Source organism: Phalacrocorax aristotelis, chromosome 3 (assembly GCF_949628215.1).
Source record: "Phalacrocorax aristotelis chromosome 3, bGulAri2.1, whole genome shotgun sequence".
Taxonomy (NCBI): domain Eukaryota; kingdom Metazoa; phylum Chordata; class Aves; order Suliformes; family Phalacrocoracidae; genus Phalacrocorax; species Phalacrocorax aristotelis.
The window spans coordinates 56,010,523-56,029,282 of record NC_134278.1 but is presented as its reverse complement, the minus strand read 5'-3'; the positions used below and the strand labels follow the sequence as shown (position 1 = coordinate 56,029,282).

General features: G+C 36.8%; 1 protein-coding gene across 1 annotated transcript in view; it reads left to right on the top strand.

The window, feature by feature from the left end:
* Window positions 1-18,137, top strand: part of MAN1A1 (mannosidase alpha class 1A member 1) — a 155,456-nt gene extending 137,319 nt beyond the window's left edge. The window contains exons 9-12 of the mRNA XM_075087529.1: window positions 8,190-8,409; window positions 9,199-9,371; window positions 15,535-15,650; window positions 16,987-18,137. Of these exons, the coding sequence (XP_074943630.1) occupies window positions 8,190-8,409; window positions 9,199-9,371; window positions 15,535-15,650; window positions 16,987-17,113 (636 nt within the window). The 3' untranslated portion in view covers window positions 17,114-18,137. The remainder of the gene's footprint in view (window positions 1-8,189; window positions 8,410-9,198; window positions 9,372-15,534; window positions 15,651-16,986) is intronic.
* Window positions 18,138-18,760: the final 623 nt, after the last annotated feature.

The following is an 18,760-nucleotide window of genomic DNA, read 5'->3' as shown; positions in this document are numbered from 1 at the left end:
CTGTCAAGATTTCTGCCTTTCAGATAAATAAAACAAATCCATGTAGACTCCTTTCTCATTGAAATGCGGGAGAGAACAAAGTGTTGTTAGCAAACTGAAAGAATGATATTGGCGGATAGGGCCTTTTCATCTCCAGAGCTTCATGAGGGTCTGTTTAACTGTGGTGACAGTCTGGTGGCTGGTCTGTCCTGATTGCAGTTTCCATTAAGTTGTGTGAAGTGATTTGCTTTGTGATCATACTGATCTTAAAAACTGCGTGACTGATGTGGACAATGACAGGACTGCAACAATTCAATTAGAATAGTTTGTCATACTGGGTAAAGCCAAAAGTATATTAATGAATTGAACATTCAATACTTGAACACTTCTTGGCATTGAAGGAAATACATAAATAGGACAGGCAGGGTGGTGCAATAGGAGCCAATCTTCAGAATGAAACAGTTGGTGCAGGGGACCCAGCGTTCCCACTGCATACTTTTTTTGGGGGGTGGTGGGGAGGGGGTGTATTGCCTATAACTTAAATGTGTAAAAATTAAGAAATATGTAGTTCATTTGCATATTTTGTCAGCTGTCATGTTTAAAATACATACCACCCAGCTGCACTGGTGTTCTGCACATAGCAGTAGCATAGCTGTATTAAGTAGGAACACAAGATTCATTACACCTAACAGATGAAAACATCCAGAGAGCTCACTGCTCCTTTTCATGCTCTTCACTCTATTTCACCTCTTGACAGGAGGTTTGAGGCTCTCTGCAACTGCTTACAGGAAGCATCAAGACTAAAGACAGTCTTCCGCAGCTAATGCTTTACTTTTAACTGCACAATTTCTACATTTTGGACTATAGAAAGTACGTATTAAAATGTTTGCTAGTTTATGGACTGTCAAGAAAAGCAGCAAACTATAACTCTGTTAGAAGTCTTTAAGGAGGATTTTAACTTAAAAAGTCCTGTGAGAGAAATTGTCCCCTTTTTGCTCATGGCTTTGCTCTTGTTGTCAGAGCAGCCATATTCTTACTATTTGTGCTATTTTCTTTTCCTTTTTTTGACAGCAAAAAAAGCTTATCAGGAGTGATAGATATTTATTCTAGAATATTCAGAAAATACATAATGTAACATTTTGAGAGTCACTTGCTTTGATTCGTGCCATTCCATTAATACTGTTTTAAGAATATGAATAAATCTAGCCTTCTGGTAGCAGACAGCATTAAGTACATTTAGTGCAAGAGCACTGGTGCTCTTAGAGACACTAATAGATCTACGCAGGGGGAAAAAACATAAGTATATTTTCAGACAAAAATTAATTATCAGTTTTCCCCTAGAACTTAATCATCATTTTAGTGATCAGATGGATAGGTATCATAGTAGTTAAATGCTTGCCAATGTTTCCATTTTAAAAACTTAGACATCTCCATTATAAGCATTCATATTTCATTTCACATAGAAGCTTGTCTGTATAACATGTCTTAAGTCCAAAAGCAGTAAGTGCCTTGTTGCTTTCAAAATATTTCTTATATATTGTGTTTAAACAAATGAAAGTTCTTCTGTGTTCAGATTTCAGTTTTGATTTTTAAAGCACAGTTTAGTAAAGAGTCAGGACCTCAGGATAAGAAGATGCCACTTTTCTTTAGCGGAAGTATTTAAATAAATTGTAACAAGGGCTTGAACTTCCTATTCCATCCTAGCTTTTCTGACTATATGCTTTCACATGATTCATACATCTTGTAATACATATTTAAAACCTGTATGGACAATATTTATGAAAACAGAATCAACTAACAAATACAAAGTTTAAAAATAAAGTGCAATGCTTTCCTGCCATCTCCAAAACAGCTGTAATAATGGAACAATGCACATCTTGAACTTTTCATAATAAACTGATTGGAATTTTGGATAAAGGATAAATTTGGTTAATTTTACAGATTGATGAAGAAAAATACCTATTACATTAGATCAACTCAACAGAGAAAACATGAGGGAAGTAACTTAAAGTGAAGAAAACAGGCAATTGACTCAAAACTCACAGCATGCAAAATCACAATAACCCTGACCTGCCTGCTGTGTGCTGTTTCAAAGCAATAAAATGTACTGGTGCAAGCCATAAATATTAAAATAAGTAAGCAATTGACATTATACATCTTTGAATTATTGGAAATATCACGTGGTAGAATTCTCCTTCATACTCACTGTTGCTTCAAATCATCAAAATACTGTTTATGAAGAAGATTCCTAGGGGAAGAAAAAATATATTAAAAGTTTGGACTGAGATAATTTATAGTGCTTTGTTGTGAAGAAGCCTGCAGTGTTGTAATTATCACCAAAACAAACATTATAAACAATGGAAATTTAGATCTAGAATCATATTTTTGAAGTTTCAAATTTATTAAAGTATGGAAATATGTAACTATGACTTGCAAGACAGTTTTATCTCCAGCTACAGTGACGTCTTGAGGTAGGAAATGAAACATCCAGCTTTGTTGTTAAAAAAGCAGTAGTCGTTGAAATTCTTTAGTCATAATTAAACCATTATTGTAAAAGGAGAGATAAAATGCTGAAGTGTTAGAGGAAGTAGGACTGCAGCTTTACATTGCATTTTGAGATTTGCAGTTTGTTGTTCCTGCTCCTTTAGCAGAATTAACTTTTTTCGTATGCCATGTGTTTATTTTGAATTGAGCAACTTTGAGGGGCAGAGCATTTTTCCTGAGAAGCCTACATCTGTGCTCTGTAGGCATCTCTGCTAGTATTTTTATTACCTGTCAGCATAATCCACCAAGAGAATACCCTCTACTAAAAATAAGCTTGATTCAGGTTTTGTATTCATTTAAACAGTGAGATGACTTCAGTTCTGTATCCTCTATGTTTCTCTGCAGGAAATCCAGTTCGAAGTCCTAAACAACTCAGAGGGTAAATGAAGGACTTCCCAATCACAAAATCCAGTCAGGGACTGAGGAATGGGTGGTGAAGACAGCGTTTAAGATGTGTGAAAAGCTTAAAGGAGTGAGGAACTGAATGAAGGAAAATGGGTATTCATTAGGAGGGCCCAGGTCTGCTTAATTTTGCAAGGATAAGGACCGGCAGTATAATGTAAAGCTTAAGGAACAGGCTGATAAGCAGAGAACACAAAACGTATTGCCTTAAGAAAGGGGGCAGGATGGGGAGGAAATCAGGTTGGGAAAAATGGAAGTGTTTCTCTTTTGAGCTGTCAATAACCAAGATTACACACACATGCAATGCACAGTCCTGTAACCTAAACAATTCATAACGTCTCATTCAGTGCAGTTCTTCCGATGTGACAGATAGGCAAGGGCGTAATTTTAACATGTGAACTCATAAGAAAGATGCCAGGAGTAATACAAGGTGCACTTGAGTCACAATTCAAACCGTAAAAGGGACTGTTAGTGTTTCTAATTGAGTGCTCAAGCATTTTTTACGGTTGTTGTAGAGAAGGAATAATTTCCCACAAGATGGAAAAAAAAAGTAATTTAGCTAAAGGCTTTATTGCAGCGAGGACTGTAAGCAGAGCCTTACATAAGAGCACCAAAAAAAATTGCAAGGAACTGTATCAGCTGTAAAAGTCAGGCTGGCTGTAAGAGCTTGCAGGTACACTACAAACTATATGTCATATCAGCTTTACATGTAAATTTTTTTTCTTTAAATATCTGGCAAATGCTGTTTATTTTCCTTTAGTTTCCCTTCCTCCCTCCCCTTTTTTGTCCAGTACAGTCTAAAGTCAGGTTGTCTCGATTTTTTTTTTTTTTTTTTTAAATTGGTCACTCCAAGGTAGCATCTGCTATTGTTCGCAGCCACTTTTTCTTTGCACCTTTTATGTTGCACAGTCTCTCTGCTTTACCTTGATGGAAAGAAAGAAATTAGTATTTAAATTGCAGAAATATATTCCGGAAAACAGTAACATGAAATTTCCATTTACTTAAAAGAAAAACTGTACCAGCTCCAAACAATTATCACATTTAGTAGTTTCAACTAATCAAAGATCACATTATTCTAGCTTTTTTGATTCTTTGCAGATGTTGTATATTGGTTTACACTGAGAATATTCATTATAGTAAAATGAAATAATAATCTCGCTAGTGATAAATATGATGCCACCTGATCTGCAAGTAGAGCAGGAAGGAATTATTTGTAAGTAGGGACCATCTTGTAAAAGAGCTGCAATTCAAATAAACGTGTCCCTTTTTAAAGTGTGTAGATAATTATATCAAAATAAAAGTAAATAGAGATTCTAAGTAGGAAATTCAAAATTAATTCTACCCAACAGAGATTTTCACCTGGGTGGATGTTTGTCACCATAGTACCTATTCTTCTTTTATAATAATTTGTTTTAGTAACTTGGGTTCCCTGCCAGACCTGCGCCCACAGCACTATACATAGCAAGTAGCATTTCACTGTGGGATTGTAACCTGCCTTTCCATCCTGCTACTCAAGTTCGGACACCCTTATTATATCTTTGTTTAAACTGAAAGTATTTCTTCCTCATCCTAGTACTTTCTCAACTTTTCATTCAAGTTTTTTTTATACTTAAAACAGTTGCCTATGTATTCCAGCTAGTGATTTAGCCGTGCTCCGAACCTCAAGCTTATTTAAAAAATTAATGTCTTTCAGAAAGTTCAGTCCAGCCTGGTGGCACTTACAACCTTTGTGAAACTCACTGAAAAATATCTTGATCACAGAAGGATGTACCATTATGTTACAACCAAAAAAGTATTAAAAATGTGAATAGCAGTTTTGTGAATTTTCAGGAGATGGATGATAGGTGGTACTTTGGCAGTTTAGGTACAGATTCAGAATTGATAATTGGAAGAGTACTGATTTTTGTTTATTGTTTACTTTGAAAATATTTTATCATACTCATGCATTATACAAACCTTATACATTCCAGAAGTAGTGCTTTAACAGTATTTGGAAGTAAATTCTGAAATTAAACTATAGTTAGTGTGCAGTTGTGGCAAAAAGGAAGGTTTTACCATGTCTTAATGCTGCAAATACTGTTACTGATACAGGAGTTCAAAATGTCAATGAATACATTCATCAGTACTTAATGTTGGAGGGTTTCTTTTATATGTTCTACCCATGCAGGTTATATGTGGGGGTTTTTTTAAGATCAAAATCATTTACATTTTTGAGGCTTTCTAAATATGCTGATTTTTTATAATAACTTTTTTCAATGTTGAGTTCCTGAAACAACTGCAACACACCTGACAAATTAATTATAATCTGACACTTCGATGTCATGCTGCAATTATTCCAAACTTCATGCAACTTTGATACCGCAAATTTATGAGCAAGCCTTTGGTCAATGTTGTTTCAGGGAAGCAGCTAGTTTCTCTGTTCTCGGTTGGATGGTAGATGAATAGTGATGAGAGAAGGGAAACCTATTTCTGATGAAAACAGTTTGTCTAGCTCAGACAGAAAATGAAGAGCCATGAAGAAACTTCTTAGATTTACTTGAAGCTTTGGCAAAGGCTTATGGCTTCTGAAGGTTATTTGTACAAATCGAAGACTGTTTGGATTTCCTGTCTAGGTAGAAATTTTTAGTTAACCAGCATGCCGTTCAAAGAGGAATATACATCGGCATAGGTATTATCTAGCACTTAGACACCCATGATTGTACAAAGTATGACAAGGCAATTCGAGATCCTGTAATATAGTAAATAATTACCTAATAAAAATAGCTTTAAATAAGTTGTTTACATAGTAAAAATAACTTTTCATAGGCGTATGTACTGGTTCTTAATAGGACTCATTTATGAAACCAAGATGATTTGCTTTACTATACATGAATAATTAATTTGGAAATACATTTTTATTTTGTGACATTCTTACCATCAATTAACATCAATTTGTTAGTTTCTTAACACCAGTTTGTTAGAATAATTTTAAAATTTCCCAAGTGGAAGTCATTCTTTTTCAGTCTGAACTTTAATGCTGAGCCAAAAGAGGGGGAAAAAAACCCTCTGAAAGACTAATTGGTATTGCGAAATCCATCTTCATACTACAAGAATCAACTCTAGTCTAGTTACTGTAGTTCTGAACGTGCATGATTACTGTTATTTCTGTCAGGTACAGTAATACTTCACTCTGTCTTTCATTACTTCTTTACTAAAAAAATTGCAATATAGGTAAATTTAGTCATCGACCTATTTTTATATTTCTTTATTTTTTAAATAAATTCTGACTCAACAGCTAAGTGACCAGCAGAGTTATCAACTATTGCCAGAACTGTTGATTTGATGAGATGGGGATACCATGCTGAAAGGTTTAATGAAATACCATTAAATTAAAAGTTTTTAATTTCTGAACTCAGTTTTAGGTAGCTTATTTTTTAGAATGCCTAAATAGTCTGAAAGCTCTTTCCCACAAAATTGTTGTGTGTTTTTAACAATAAGGCATCCTGTTACAAAATATGAACCATTTAATAAAAATGTGAATAGAAGTCTGGAAGATTCTGGAAGTTTTCCAATTATTTCTGTCTTACAAATTTTTCCTATTTACGCGTTAATACATATTGTAGCAGGTTCTTTGAACCCTGTTCTGTCAATTCTTTAATTATAGATTCAAATATTTTATACCCAAATGAGCACAAAAGGCGTGTTTGAAAGAATTTTTTTTTTTAAAGTACCTAGATATTTCTTTACTAGTTTCCCAGTCTGACAGAAAAGCTTTTTTTATATGCACTTGGAATACACGACCATCGATTAGCTTGACACCAACTCAGCCTCTGTAATTCTTTCATCTTCCACAGTGGGGTCTGTGGTTTGGACGCTTAAGGAAGCTGTTTTCCCACCTTTCCCCTTTCATATTTAATTCCTCTTTTTTATAAGTTCAATTATGTAGGATTTGTTGAAAGTACAGGACTCTTCATTAGTTACTGCTGCTTTCAAATTTAGGTATGCTTTTCAGTAGGTACTAGTGCTAAAAACATACAATCAAGGAGGAAAGAAAGGGATGGTGGAGTTTTCTGAGCCAATAATGGGTCTGGAGGTGGGCAGAAAACATCCTTACTAAGTGCTTTCCGCTAATATTAGTGGAAAAAAAAAAGTGTAGTTTTCAAAGTGACATTCTTGGCACAAAAAAACTACTTAGTAAGTAAAACTTGCACAATTACTCTGCTGATGCTTCTAGTTTAGAGAACATTTTTCATGCTTATAAAAACAACCTTTACAGATGTTTAAATGGAAAGAAATAACTACAATCAATACCTTCTCCTTATAACACTTTTTTCAAGGCTTTTTTTTGTTAATAGTTCTCTGTACTGATTTTTTTATTCATTTTTTTCTCTTGTATAATGCATGTTGAGTACTGTTTCTGGATCCTATGATTTCAACAGAATAAACCAGAGTACTGCTGGATAACTGCATGTATGATAGGGTTGTTCGTCTCCTCTCCATCACCCTTCAGAGAGTAATAGCTTACTTTCTGTGTGCACTTCTAATTAATGTGCTCTTCTGCATCTCTTCTATTGTTTTAATTCTGTTCCTTTCATTAGGGAAGGTTATTTTCCTGGATTTCATAATCAGTGACCGTACATTGCGAACAGCACCAACTTCTAATTCCGTCTAGGAGATTTGTGTGGTTTTATTCTGCTTAGGTTTTTTTTCCAGACCCTATTCTTGATCGATAACAACAGAAGAATTCAGTCTGAGGGAGAAAAACTCATTGGACTTTGGAATACCATATAGACTTGGAGGCCTAACATCACTGAGGGCACTCGTTTAGTCAGGCGTTTTGAATATGAGTTATGTCTGCATATAACTGACATGAAATTACATCAATAACTACATCCTTTAGGTTAGAATTACAATGGGATGTACAGAAGCTGAAATGATGGCTAATCACCATTAAAAGTGAAATTACCTGAACTTGCTCGAAGTAGAAGGGGAAAGAAATAAAGAATTTGAAAATGGAATTGTATTTTTTAGATCTTTCCAATATTTTTCTAAAATGTCATGTGCAAATTGCTCAAAGTTGTAGCAAAATTAATCATCATTACTGATGTATGCTAATCTGCGTTGGTTTGGCTGCACTTTGAGGTTATGCTAGCTCGTATTATCCATTTTACTTTATAAGCAAAGGCAATATGGAGAAAAGCGAACCAACATACAAGCAACTTTGTCTTTGTCCGTCATACTTTAGCAAATGGTACCAAAGGGTTTGAAATCATGTACTTCTGCAGGCCATAGAGACCCACCTAATTCGCAAATCGAGTGGGGGGCTGACATACATCGCTGAGTGGAAAGGTGGACTGCTTGAACACAAGATGGGACATCTCACTTGTTTTGCTGGCGGCATGTTTGCTCTTGGAGCAGATGGAGCACCTAATGACAAGACGGGCCATCACATCGAGCTTGGTGCTGAAATTGCTAGGACTTGCCATGAATCCTATGATCGTACAAGTAAGTAGTGTGTTGCAAAGTTTAGTTTGACTTTGTGAAGGCAGCCATCGGTATTTTTGTGTAATGCTGAATGAAAGTTGTATGACGGTGAGAACTCTTCATCCATTCTAAGCAGATGCTGCTTTGTCCTAAGATTAACTTTAAGAATGGCTGCTCTGTTTTATAAATAATTTCTGTGCACCTGAATCATATCTATTCACTCTAGTAATTAACATGACACCTTTTTTTCACTTATAGCTGAATACAAATAAGAAAGGAAGCCTCTTCATTTATGCATCAGTATATCTATTAATCATGTTTTATGCACAAAAAATTATTTTATTCTCAGTTCTGTTGGTACCATGCTGCAAGCCATAGAACTGCAGAAAGAAAGCAGATTCCTGTGCAGGGAATTTCTTTGGATTCTTTCATCATCTTATAAAAATAACCCTGGCAGCATTTCAGGGTCCCAGAGTGTATTTTGCAGTTTGATATAGAAAAGTAAATATCCTCATCTTTTAAGCAAAATTTCACATGTTGCTGGTTATATGAAGTCTTCCAGAATGCAAATGTTAGCAACACTGCTCAAACTGGAACTGCTGTTTAAGGCATTGACAAAGAACAGCTCTCTCCAACTCTGAATTATTTCAAAATACTAAAAACAGGAGGTGCTGCAGTCTTTCAGAAATTATGTACCTTTTGGGTAACCTGGTTCAGTGCCACATGAAAGGATAGTTGATTTGGTAGGTTACATAATTTGCAGCCTTTTTTAATGCCTTTATTTTAGCATGTGTTTTTTATATTGGCTAGGCATGAAGCTGGGACCAGAAGCCTTCAGATTTGATGGTGGTGTTGAGGCCATTGCTACAAGACAAAATGAAAAATACTACATCCTACGACCAGAAGTCATAGAGACCTACATGTACATGTGGCGGCTCACTCATGACCCAAAGTACAGGCAGTGGGGATGGGAAGCTGTAGAGGTAATGTTCTATTGGACTTTTTTCTCATTAAATCCTAACATCTTGTTAAGTGAGCTACTGATGATATCTGGATATTGTTTAGCAGTTGGAGAGTAAATATTTCTTTTAAATCAGTAATATCAACTCAAATTTCCAGAGATTAATTTACTACATAGATGAACTAAGATCATTTTAACAAAAACAAATACTGCTGGTATTGTATATTAGACAAATACCTTATGATTTCTCCCTAAATACTTCTCAGATCAGGGTCATATTTGGATGTACTGCTCAAGATGTTGAGTATTGCTGCATGTAAATGGAAAGTGCAAACGTGTGCCACATTTGAGCCTTGGACATGGAAATAAGTTTTATGAAGTGTATTTTCAACAGTAATTGTATGAAGGTGATTTTAATTAAGGTGATAAAGGCCAAGATGAAGTACTAGATAGGTCCAAATATTTAAAAAATGGGTCACTTTCAAAAAGCATAGGTCACAGAATTACAGAATGGTAGGGGTTGGAAGAGACCTCCGCAGATCATCTTGTCCAACCCCCTGCTTGAGCAGGGACACCCAGAGCAGGGGGCACAGGAACGCATCCTGGCGGGTTTTGAATGTCTCCAGGGAAGGAGACTCCACAGCCTCCCTGGGCAGCCTGTGCCACTGCTCTGGCACCCTCACAGTAAGGAAGTTTTTTCTCATATTGAGGTGGAACCTCCTATATTCCAACTTGTGCCCATTGCCCCTTGTTCTGTCATTGGGCGCTATTGAAAAGAGCCTAGTCCCATCATCGTGATACCCACCCTTTAGATATTTATAGATGTTGATGAAATCCCCCCTCAGTCTTCTCCAGGCTAAACAAACCCAAGTTTCTCAGCCTTTCCTCGTAAGGGAGATGATCCAGTCACCTGATCATTTTTGTAGCTCTCCGCTGGACTTGCTCAAGCAGTTCCACATCCTTCTTAAACAGGGGGGCCCAAAACTGGACACAGTACTCCAAATTTGGTCTTAGTAGGGCAGAGTAGAGGGGGAGGATAACCTCTGTCAACCCACTGGCCACATTCCTTTTAATGCAGCCCAGGATACCATTGACCTTCTTGCCCACAAAGGCACGGTGCGGACTCGGGGTCAGCTTGTTGTCCACCAGCACTCCCAGGTCCTTCTCAACAGAGCCGCTTTCTAGTAGTTCAGCTCCCAGCTCATCTGGACTGAATTCCATTAATGATAACAATCTCTTCTAGATCTCAATTTCTGTGTCCCACTAGCCTTTGAGCTTCAACTAGTCATGCTGAACCTAGCTATTTGTGTTTGTCTAGCACAAGCCTTCCAAGAGGGCAGCTAGCCTGTACTGCAGAAATTGGCTTGCCAAATCCATTGTTTCCCTTACGTCAGTGGTTAATCACTCCTACTGATAGAGATGAGTTTTTGGATTTACCATGTTTCATCCTCCAGGTGTGGGTCCTTATTACACTACTAAAGTTCACTTATTTTCTCCTCACATTGATGTTGCCCTTGCTATAAATTATTTTCCTTTCACTATTACTTTGGAATTTCCAATCAGACTGAGATCTTATAGGAGATAGAGAAAGCTGAAGAACATTATTTTTGTGGCCCCATATACTTAAGAAAAATGGAAAAAAAACCCAAACTATGTCATTTTGTTTATAGTGACCTCTCCATTGCAGAGTTATTGCTTTCCAGGATTTCAAAAGGTTCCTGCTTGTCAGTTTGCCCAATGTTTCTTGTTTCTAGGAGTGTGTAATTATAACTCTTTTGGGTGGGCCTACACTGCTAGTTGTAGAAGGTTGCTCTACAGTAAGAGAAGAACATGTAGACTTGCCTCGTGCAATTTCTTATCCCCAAGGGACCCTACTAGAGAGCTATTACTGGGTTATGACTCCGTAGACCCGGCTGCAACATGACGTCGGCCAGTTACCTGGCTTCCTCAACAGCAACCAAGATCTGTAATTGTATTCCATGTTCACTGTGTGAGACACTGAGCGTACCTCAAATGTTGTGCAAGTGTTATTGAGTGTTGTGAAAAAAGAGCATTTCAAGTTTGGTAATTAGATATTCTTGAAGAATTAAATTTATGTAAAATCTGCTTTCCATAAAAGAATAGCTGCTAGCATTAAGTATACTTCTACTCTCTAACTCCTTCTTGTTTGAATATTCACAAGCATATGCTGCATATCTGCAGTCAACACTGTATTCAGCTAAGTAGACTGTAGTTATTTAGGACACTCTATTTGCCTCCCTCAGGGCAGGCAGGGCTCTATTGGCCATGAAACAATATGCTTCCGAGTTAATGATTCCAAAGCAATTTTTCTTTTTAAAACCACTAATTTGGAGTGCTGTTCCCTTACTTTCTTCTTTGCTAACACCACCCATAGGCACACATTTTACTACTGGAATCTTCCCAGGCAGATTATAATTGGAATATTTACAATGGCTGTTTATGGAAGTCATCCCACCAGGCGTCAGCAATGCCAAGTGTTCCTTCTCCAGGAGATGTTTCTCCTGAGTCATTGCTGCTGCCCACACTGATAACGTTGTTATAAACAATTGAAATTATTTCCTTATTATTATTCTTTATCTTGTTGGTTCAATTTGTTTGTATTTATTTTAGTTTGTACACTCGTTTACCTTCTTAGCACTCCCCACGTGTTCCTTGTTTAACATTCTTGTGGTTACTTTTGTCTGGCTGTCACATAGTGGATTAGAGCCCATATGTGGGAGATGCAGCTGGTCCCCTTCTGTACAGGCGCATCTTCCACTGTCCTAATGTGCAGTTGCGTGTTTCACAAAACCAAATCTCACAGCTTCACAGAAGTTATCCTGTCAGTTGTAGGTTTCAAATCTTTTTTCTTTTCTTCCTTGATGCTTATAGCCTGTACACCTCCACCTGATACTGTATTTTTTTGTTCCAGCATGTGTCATGAGAGCTTACCACAGCTATCTAATAAATTCTGCTCCTTTTTGCTCCAGAGAGTGCATCACTCCACCCTTTTGTTCTTGGGGAAGGCCCTGACCACTGGCTGTGGTTGGTTTAATCACCAACAACTGTTGCACAAAGAGGAAGCTGAAATTGAAACAGGAAAAAAGGGGCAACAATCAGACCATTTGTTGTTGCCCAAAAACGTTGTTCTTCAGGTGTTTCATGTCCATTTTCAGCTCATGACGCTGGCAATAAGAACTCGTTACGTTTGTTTCCCTGTGCCCTTGTAGTAGAAAAGGAGTCTGCTCTGTAGATCATGAATTCTAAACTCTCCAACAAGTCTATTAATTCTTCCTCTAACTTTTGTAGACTAAAAACGTGCTCTAGCCTTTCCATTTTTTTCTTTGGAAACTTGCTTTGCTGCTTTAATTTGAGTCCAAGATCATTCTGCATGTACTTCAGCAGTTGGAGAAAATGCAGTTATGACAAACAGCAATATCCACGGTTACTGAGTCAGAAAGGTTTTATCAGCTTAGCTCTTGAAAGTCTCCCTTTCTGCATTATAAATGCAGCACATATTTTGAATTCACAGCACTTCTTTTGTTTTTTCCCTTTACGATACTTTGAGACTGTCAGCCAGTTTTCACTCTGCTTGATGTTTTCCATTACTCTAGCATAACTGATCTTAGCCACCCTCATCTTCTGAGAAGTACTAATTTAAAATGTGTTTGATTGTTTCTTCCCACCCACCACTACCCCGCTGTCAATGTGAACATCACCGTACTCTCAAGCTGCAGCTATGGGCACAAAAGGCCATTACTGCCAGTTAAAGGAGGGTGACAACCAAGAGCCTTTTTATCGAACTAATGCCGCATGTGAATGTCCTGTTCCTTTAGTTAAGTGGAAAGTAGCTTTGAGGTGTAGGATACTTCACATTTGCATCAAGTAGGTACCACCAGATGGCTAACATGGAGCAAGTTCACGTCTTTGTTTCCGTCACAGCAGTGTGTTCAAGTGCCTGTATGGTATCTCCCTACAATGAACTTATAAAGAAGGCTCTAACTACATCTAAGAAAGAGCACATAAACCCCAAATGCAATCTGCTTTTATTTTACCTCACCCTGTTTAGAATGCAGATGTTTCCTTGAATGATAGCCTTATACTTCAAGTTCAAGTTCTCCTTCTGCTGTGTATTGGAAGACACAATCTTGTCTTTGACATTGAAAATCCAGACACAGATTCAGCATCTTTAATTCATTGCAGGTTGAAGTAGACAAGAGGGAAGGAGTACCAGCCAGGGGAAATTACTTGTTTAAACCTAAGTATATTTGTCACTTAGTAAAAGTGTCCAGGAAAATTAAAGAACCTAAAGACACATAAGAAAAGACAGATAGGCCTGTTATAAAGGATCTCTCCTGGAGAAAAATCCCTTTTAAATATACAACAGGCAGCTTATTCTCCAGTGAAAACTATGGAGAGCCTGACATGCAAGCTAAATATATGCAGATAGCCACAGGGACTCCAGCAAAAACAAGGACATTTAGGATATCTACTCGCAGAAAAACACAGATCTTGAACATCCTTTAGAGCAGGTGGAGGTGATGGATACCTCAGTAATTATTAGTCACATCTGTCATCAGAAAATGCTCATTCTGCCTGTTTGCTTTTTTTAAGGCACATCTGCCTTTTCATAGCTTTTTGCCATTATGTGGTTTGAAATGGAGTATCCTAAATAAAATCTACACATCCTGCAATCACTGCAGTGATATTTGTAATAACTTCAGAAACGGAGGAACTAGTTGTATTCCATCCCTGTCAGGGGTTTGATAAAGCTCCAGGTATTTCTGCCTAAAGTTGTTGTTCCAATACCTGTCTCCACAGGAAGCACCATGTTTCATAGTGTGGTCCTGAGTAAATACAGTAATCCGTCATGCTTACCTTCATTTTTATTGTGAGAAGTTATTTAGGGCTAAAGAGTATTTTCTGGATTTGTTTTTGAATAATGAGTTGGTTTAAATGTAATCATCTTAGATTCTCTTCACTCCGTTATTATACTGCATGATACCAGAGAGTTATTATAAAACAGAATAAGAAAAATGAAGAGGCTAAGAATACTTTTGACCTTGTTAAATGAGTCAATTACAAAGAAAAAAGATGAATGAATATTTTAAAACAAAGCAGTGATAAGAGAACTAATATCCAAATAAAGTATTGGACAGCAGTCTATTTGAAGAAGCTATGGCTCATATATAGGCATATAGGTACCACCTTTCTAGTGCAAACACCCATCTAAAATAAAGAAAAGCAGCAAAGTTTATTAAATTGTATAACTGTATATACCTTCTACACTTTCAGTACCAGGTACATGGTTTTTGCCCTTCTCTATACACCCTCCACCTGATCCTTTTTCTCCTTCAAAAATAGCTGATCATATAGAACATTCCTGTGGGCAGAAAATACCTTATATTTTTAGGTGTAAAATAGGAATCAGTCATCTGGGTTACACCTTTTAACTGAATACGCAGTTTGGAAACTAGTTAAAGAAAAACACATTCTTATTCTTACATCTAAAGTGTTACGTTAAGTCCAGCCACGTACTAGCTTGCCATCTACTCCTGTGTAACAGACAAAGCTTTTTTAGAAGAGTGTCAAAGAAAAATAGTATCTACTGCAGAAAAGAAATTCAGTCACAAACCAATATCAGAGGTTTTCCATTGAAAAATGAAATAATTGCAAAGAGAAGCCAAACAACTTACATAGAACACGGAGAGCTGCTGTTCCTTTTTCAAAGCTACTTAGAGGAGGTAAGGAAAAGACTGGTCTTTATCATGGCATTCACTTCTATCACAACAACTTTTAAGCACTGGAATATGGCAAAGATTGGTATATGTGACACTATCGCTGAGTGCTGATAGGCCAAGCCTGTGAGAGAGAGGCTTTTGTTATTCCTATTACAAAGAGGAAAAGGAAAATAAGTTAAAATCATCTATCTTTCCTTCTGAAAACCAGTTTGTGTTCACTTCTTTTATTAATTTATCATTTTGCTTCTCTTCCTAAATGTAAAATCAGACACGTATGCCCATGTCTTTTTAGACACAGTTTTCTATCTAGAGCTTTATCTAATTTTCATCTCTTTATCAAAACATTTGTGACAATTTTTTTTTTTGCTAGTTTTATTGTCAAACAAAATAAAACCGACAGTTTAATTGTTTTGTTAATCCCTCCGTCTTCCCCACCCCCTGCAGGCACTGGAAAAACATTGCCGGGTAGATGGTGGCTATTCTGGCATTAGAGATGTTTATAACAATCATGAAAGCCATGATGATGTGCAGCAAAGTTTCTTCCTTTCGGAGACACTCAAGTAAGTCAAGAAGGTTGATTTTTGTTAATATGAAGTAGTTCTTCGTATCATCTTTACAGATGTATTTATTAGTAGTGCCCTTGACATTCACATAACAAAATCTGACTGAAATGGAGCTTTTCTTAGGTGAAGAGAAGCCAAATTGCCTTTTTCCCCCCTTCTGTATCAATAAACTAAATTCTATGACTTCTGGAAGTTATCTTTATTTCTGATAAAGGTACTTGGTAGTCTTTGTTGAGAAATTACATCTCCTAGCTTTGATAGGATCTCATTATATATGCTAACACTAGTGAAACAAATTGACTAGACAGGGAATTTATCAGGCTTGTATTGAATACTTTTAATTTTAAAACTACAGAAAAAGAAAAAAAGACATCAACTTGCATGGTAAGCTCGCACAGTCTGTTAAGAGGAAAAACAAAAGCTTTCATTATCTAACACTATCTCCTAAGTTTTTAATGAAATAAATTGGTCTCTTCAGTTTTTTCCTTTTGCTGTGCAAGAAAAAGTTGCAAAGACCAGCAATCGTGCCATTTCAACAGAAGATGTAATACTCAAATAAATGAAAATATCATAAACACATTTATGTACATAGTGGCATTTTTTTGAACTAATGCGCTGCCTCTACCACACCTTCTAAATTGGCCTCTCAGAATTAGACCAAGAAAACCCTTCAGGGAAAGATGGTGATGAAGAAAAATAAAATTTCATTTATTAAGCAGACTTTCAGCCCTAAGCAGACTTCAATAATCATGCTACAGTAGCTACCACCTTCCATCATGACAAAAAATAAAATGTTCGATTTGTTTATTGGTTACTGCTGGATTTAATAGACCCTGTCTTAGTAAATGGCTACCCAAGCCGTAGTCTAGCGCTAGCTTTCTTAAAAGTCCTAAGCCAGAGGTTGTTCTCAGAACTAAGACAGGATTGGACTACAATATTTTCATTCCTACACCTTGATATATGTGGACATTCAGGAGGAAGAAATTACTATGGTTGTATATTATCAAAACAATATGTAATAAAATTACCAAGGAGGAAGTAGAAGTAAACCAATATTTAACGCTGGTAGCCTAAACTTCTTTGTCCTCTATCAGGACGGAGGCGTTCTTTCCTTGGTCTCCAGTGGCTACTGCCCTTGAGTCCAATCTGAGTTGAGTAGCCCCAAAGTTTTGTGCTAATCATTGTAATGCTGGGACTTACTGGTGCTTTGTGTTTGGTCGGCTGTTTCCATTGACACATTCATCTAGGGAAATCAGGTATTTATGTTTTCCTGAAAACTATTGTCGTTTCACTTCCCTGATGTGGTCACATTTCCTGCTTTTTTTCTTGCCAGGTACTTGTATTTGCTGTTTTCTGAAGATGATCTTCTTCCATTCGAACACTGGGTCTTCAACACAGAGGCTCATCCTCTCCCTGTTCTTCGCAAAGATGATGGGAATAAAGAAGAAAACCAGAAATAAATTAATATTAAGTTATACTTTGTTTCATTCCTTAAGTTTCTTTCCAGGACTTGGGCACATGATTTGGTTTTAAATTCCTGAGTTAAATTTTAAAATGAAGTGTTTTGCAGTCTTTTCTTTACCAGTAAATACTTATCAATAGTCCCCAACTGATTACGATAAAAGTTCATTCCTCTTATCCAGCTGAACTACTACTTAGAAGATAAATAAGATGCCTTTCCAGATCTTGTTAGGCTGCAGTGTCATCTTGGCCAAAAGGAGCAGAGGGTCTGCATGTTACTTGTTTCCTGTTATGCTTTTAATTTGACTGCAAAATTCTTTTCTCCTCTATGAGGAGATGTCTGCTTTAAGCTGTAATATTTTGCCATGTTGCAAAAAGCCATATTGAATTGAGTATAAAGAGCTTTTTTTGTTGTTGTTATTTTGTTCAATGTTAATTTGTTTTGTGTGTCATCCAAGACAAATCTTGTGACTGTGACAAGCCTCTTCCTATGCGGGTCTATCATTACTTGGTAAAGTGTCTGATGTTTTTCATAGTCAATGAGGTCTACATAGGAATACTTTCATCTTATGCAGACATGACTCAAACTGCAGTATACGTTGAAATTAGACTAAACCAATTTCTATTAATTTAGCATATTAGTTAGCAGACCTTAGTTTATCAGGTTTTTATTAGAATATTGTAGTAGAATAAATTGTTTCCTCCCTTTTCTAAGTAGTGTTATTCTCATGTCTTTAGTCAGGCTACTACAGAATAAAATAAGACAGTCATTTCTTATTAAGAAAGGGAGTCTTACCTTCTTTACCTGTTTGGTCCAGTAACTTTCATTTGGTTGGATGGTAAAAAGACCAAAAAAATACTCAATGACATTTTCCTGGAAGCTGAGAATTATACCAGAGACAATCTGTTCGGCTTTCTGGGACTTTCTCAAACATTCAGATAGGTTCAGACTTGACACCAGGCTTTGATAGTTTATCATCACAAAGCTATTTAATGTATCTGCATGAATAAAACTAGATGTTCCGACACGTTGAAGCAAACTTGTCTCTTTCAAAGATGATAATAATTCAGAAAGTTAGTTATCCAGTTTCCTCCAGAGAGCAAATTAGGACAAAAACTTTCTGAAAGCACTGAGTCTGTCTTGTCCAAGAGACAGAAATGCGTTGTGCTTAAATATATTCCCTAGATTAGAGGCCTGGCTTATTAAGAAGGGTAACAGCTTTGCCAAAAATGTTTTACTTTGTGGCATCACCAAAGGGGGGGGGGGGGGGGGGGGGGGGGGGGGCGGGGAAGGCACAATTAAGTCCGGTTTCTACTTAAGTGTAATTTGGAGTAGTTTACATGAATGTTAAGTCTACCTAGGTTTTCATTTAGTGACAGGATGACTTCCATACATTTTGAGTAGGGTATAACACCTGGCCTCCCATTCTGAGAAAGCACACTGGTCACTGATTGGACTGCAACAAAACAACTATGGCTCTGAACAGTAACCTTTAAAGGTATTTAGAAAGATAGTTCACATGTCCAGCATAGCTAATCACAGCTGAGGAAGCGCATTTGTTTGTTTAGGCGTTACAGAGTACATTTCTTCTATACTAATAGAGGTCTGCAATGTAGGTTTTCTTAGGTAGAAGCCAAGAGCAAAA